This window comes from Puntigrus tetrazona, chromosome 2 (genome assembly GCF_018831695.1).
Source record: "Puntigrus tetrazona isolate hp1 chromosome 2, ASM1883169v1, whole genome shotgun sequence".
Taxonomy (NCBI): Eukaryota; Metazoa; Chordata; class Actinopteri; order Cypriniformes; family Cyprinidae; genus Puntigrus; species Puntigrus tetrazona.
Genome location: NC_056700.1, coordinates 2,502,361 through 2,506,201, shown reverse-complemented (window position 1 = coordinate 2,506,201; position 3,841 = coordinate 2,502,361). Strand labels below are relative to the sequence as shown.

At 38.4% G+C, this 3,841-nt stretch overlaps 1 protein-coding gene across 1 annotated transcript in view; it reads right to left on the bottom strand.

Annotated features, from left to right (window-relative positions):
• LOC122360938 (SH3-containing GRB2-like protein 3-interacting protein 1) overlaps positions 1 to 3,841 on the bottom strand; it is a gene marked incomplete at its 5' end in the record, with an annotated part of 14,068 nt that overhangs the window by 3,809 nt on the left and 6,418 nt on the right. Inside the window, 5 exons of the mRNA XM_043261780.1 lie at positions 710 to 865; positions 943 to 1,054; positions 1,194 to 1,347; positions 1,770 to 1,891; positions 3,464 to 3,811. Of these exons, the coding sequence (XP_043117715.1) occupies positions 710 to 865; positions 943 to 1,054; positions 1,194 to 1,347; positions 1,770 to 1,891; positions 3,464 to 3,811 (892 nt within the window). The remainder of the gene's footprint in view (positions 1 to 709; positions 866 to 942; positions 1,055 to 1,193; positions 1,348 to 1,769; positions 1,892 to 3,463; positions 3,812 to 3,841) is intronic.

The window sequence follows — 3,841 nt, the reverse complement described above, 5'->3', positions numbered from 1 at the left end:
TTTAAACTTTATTTTGTTTTAGACTTTTTTTTGCTTTAATTTATTTAAATTTCAGCTTTAGTTTGCAATTTTAGTACAAATTTTCTGTTACTTGCAAAGTCTGCGTTTTATTTATTTTAAGTGAATATTAATATTATCTTCATTAATTTATTATATTCTGTGGCAGTTTTAGTTAACAGTTATAACATTGTATTACAGTAGCTCTGCTTTGAAAAAACAATTATAAAACATTCCTAATTTTACTGTTTACTTCAAACTAGCGGTGTTTAGTATAATGGTACCATATTGGTTATTAGCTAATATTGCAATTTTCTACTCTTCATTGTTTTATATTTATCAGCTGATACTAAATATGTAATTGTTCAAATAAATGTGTCCCTTTACTGTCACCTAACTGTCATTTTAATTAGTTAAACACTGATTAAATAAAATCGCACTGGTAAATAAAATCTTCAGCAGGTCTCAAAATGAATGTATATTTTCATACTGCACATCATATGTTGTAATGCTTAAATTAGCATGTAGCATTTTTAGTGTTTTGGACAAAACACAAAAAACTTCATCCATAAACTTTATTTTGGGATGACCCTATTTTCAATCCCCTCAGTTTTATTTACAAAAAACCTGAAATGGCTTGACTGAATCATTAGAAAGCCCAGCTTAAAAGAACAATTTGTTCAATTTGTTGTGAGAAATCCCTACGCATTACCAGCACAGAAGCTGTGGGTTGGGAAGGACCTGCTCCAGTCGACTGTACTGACTGATGGTGAAGGTCAGCACCGGTGGACTGGGATGGGTGGAGAAGTGTCTGGTGATCCCTGCTGGGAAAGACAACACCATCTCACCGGCGATCTTCACCAAACACCTGTGACACACAGTAACACAGTGAGACGCAGTTTCAATCGATTCAACCCAAAATTCAAAATGCGCTCTGTGGCCTACTTAGTGGGATCTGCTCCTTTAAAGTAAGCGCTGATGGTCTCTGTGAAGGCGGCTGCCACCGGTAGAGTGTCCTGGGGACCCATTGTGAGAGGACTCGGACCTCTGGAGCATACTGAAATACAGACGCAGATCTAATATCATACAAAACGCACAACCTGTTGAACGTAAGAAGGCATTATGCCTCAGTATCATCTTCCTCACTTATCATAATTTAGCAATAACTGACTTGGGACAGCTCTGTTGTGGCCCACCTGACACAGAGAGGTTGAGCTCTCGGCCTAGTGTAGGTGTGGAGGCTGCGCTCAGAGAGGTGACGGAGGAGATGGAGGAGGTGCTTTCGGCTCTGGCCAGAGGAGCAAAGGGTGGAGGACTCCACGAGTGGATGGGGGGGCTGAAGGGTCGGGCCTGAGGAGAAACAGAACAGCCTGAACCAGACATATACTTTTAAAAACAAAGGTTCTTTTTCGGCATCAATGGATCTACAAAGAACCTTTACCATCTGTGGAACCTTTACATTCCACAAAAAGGTTCTTTAGTTTATTAAAACATGACCCAGGAACACAAAATGAGTCAGAAGTGTAAATAAATGCATACGTCATCTGAAAGCTGAATAAATAAGATGTAGATTGTAACGTAAGATGATGCATGGTTTGTTATGAAGTTTTTAATATTAAATCAAAACCCAGTTGAAGTTTGATTAATAGTAGTTGGAATGAACAATAAAAAAAAAAACAACTTAAAAACAAACACAAACAAAAGCATTCCTTGTGATTTCAGTGTGTCAAATGCTTCACAGCATTGGAGAAAGTCGACCGATGCAGTCATACCAGATCTGCTAGGTTTGGTTTTCCAGGTGGTAGTTTAGGTCGTGACGATGGTCTTGGTGGTAGAGGTGGGATCGGACTCCCAGCGGACAGCGGAGTGCCGGCACGTGCGGGAGACGACGGCCCTGGTAACATAAAATCAGATGATTATAACATAGTAAACAATGCTAAATCTGCAATTATTACCTTAAAGAGCCATTTAACTCTTAAAACAACATAAATGTTTGTATAAATGGTTGCACAGTATTCAACATGTCACCATTTTTCTCAGTGATATATTTCTGAAAGTGCTGTTGACTTCACCAAATGTCGGTAACACAGGGCTTCTCACTATAAACTAGTTGTTTATTGGCATGCTTATTATTAAAATATTAGTACAGTATTTATAAAGCACATATCCTGCATGACAATATTCTACATCCCTCATCCTATCCAACAGGATATATTCTACATCCAATCAAGGTTAATGTTGACTTGTTGATTTCTGAAATGTATAGTATTATAAATAATAATAATAATAATAATAATAATAGCATTTTATTTATATATTGTAGAATATTAATAATGATGAATTAATTAAAATAGCAATAATACTATTTCCTGTAACAGTATTGTAGACAAACAAAGTAACAAAAAGTAACAACATAGTTTTCACAGAGAAGGCAAAACTGTACAGCATAAATGTACTGTAAATTACCTTTTTAAATAAATGTAATAATCAAATTTATTTCTTTTTGCAAAATGTGATATTGCCCTTTTAGGTGGCATTAAGGCAGTGGAACAACTGCTCTAAAAACTACAACTGTGCCCGATATCAAAAAAGATACTATGGCCACAAAAAAAACATATGTTCCCATCAACTAGTGCCTTTGTTTTAATTTAAATTGGGGCTAAGACACAAGTAAATTAAAACCTGAGAAAAAAAAATCTGTAAAACATGATCACGGTTCAACTAAAACAAGGGAATAAACTAATAAAGCATGGCCATGAACTACAGCATCTAGTTTTTACTTCAGCATGCCGTTTGCACTACTTAAATATTTAGACAAAGTAAATCATGAAATTTGAGTGTGCTAGCCATTAAGCTACATTTTCTGTGTTACATCTACTGTATGCTAAACACTAAAGTGGTGCCAATCCTGCTCCGGCACAAGATTTCACATCAAGAGCTTCAAGTCTCCATTGATTTTCATATTATCTGTTTCTATGCTACGGAAGTCGTTAGAGACCAATTACTGTTTGGTTATGTATATTTTGCTAAATATTTTCTTTTGTGTTCAACAAAAGAAATGCTTACAGCCTTGGAACAATTCTAGGGTGCGTGAATAATAACAGAATTGTCTTTTGTGGATGAACCATCGCTTTAAAAGGAACACTCCAATATCTTTAAAAATAGTTAATATTTCAAGTCCAGCTGTTTAATGGGAGTATAGTTCCTAGCCAACTGGCCTAGAAAATTGCAACTATTCATTTTCTGTCATTCTTAGTACACGGTATAACTACAGAAGTGTTTAAAAAGGAAAAATATTGAAACTCTTTGTTCATTTTTTTGAGTGAGATGCCAATGGTCTAATCAGATGCAATGATCAATGCTAAGCTACAGCTAAAAATGATCAGCTGATTCAAAAACGGTACAACTCAACTGTTGAAGTTGAAAAATAGTGGAGTGTTCCTTTAAGTAACAGTTGCTAACTCACCACTGCCGGGCCCCGGGGAGCCCACCACACTCCTGTAAGTAGGAGGTGGCAGAGGAGGTGGGGTTCCTCTGAAGCTTCCTGCTGCGAGGTCTTTGGGTGATGTGCCAAACACAGAAATCTCATCCCTCATGCCCACCAGGTCAGGGGTTCTCCTGCTGTCGTCTCTCAAGGTAAGAGGGGAAGGTATGGCTCCATGAGGATGGTGGTCTGCTGGCGGGAAGGGCAGTCCGGGGCTGGCGGGGGTCATTGGGGACTCTTGGGTGAGCTCGGACTCCGGGAGCTGAAAGCAGCAGGGGAGGTCTGGAGGACTCAGAGGAGAGTCCGAGGGTGGAGGTGGTGGAGGTGAATCTGGAGGCGGGATGGAGTGGAGGGGGGGAG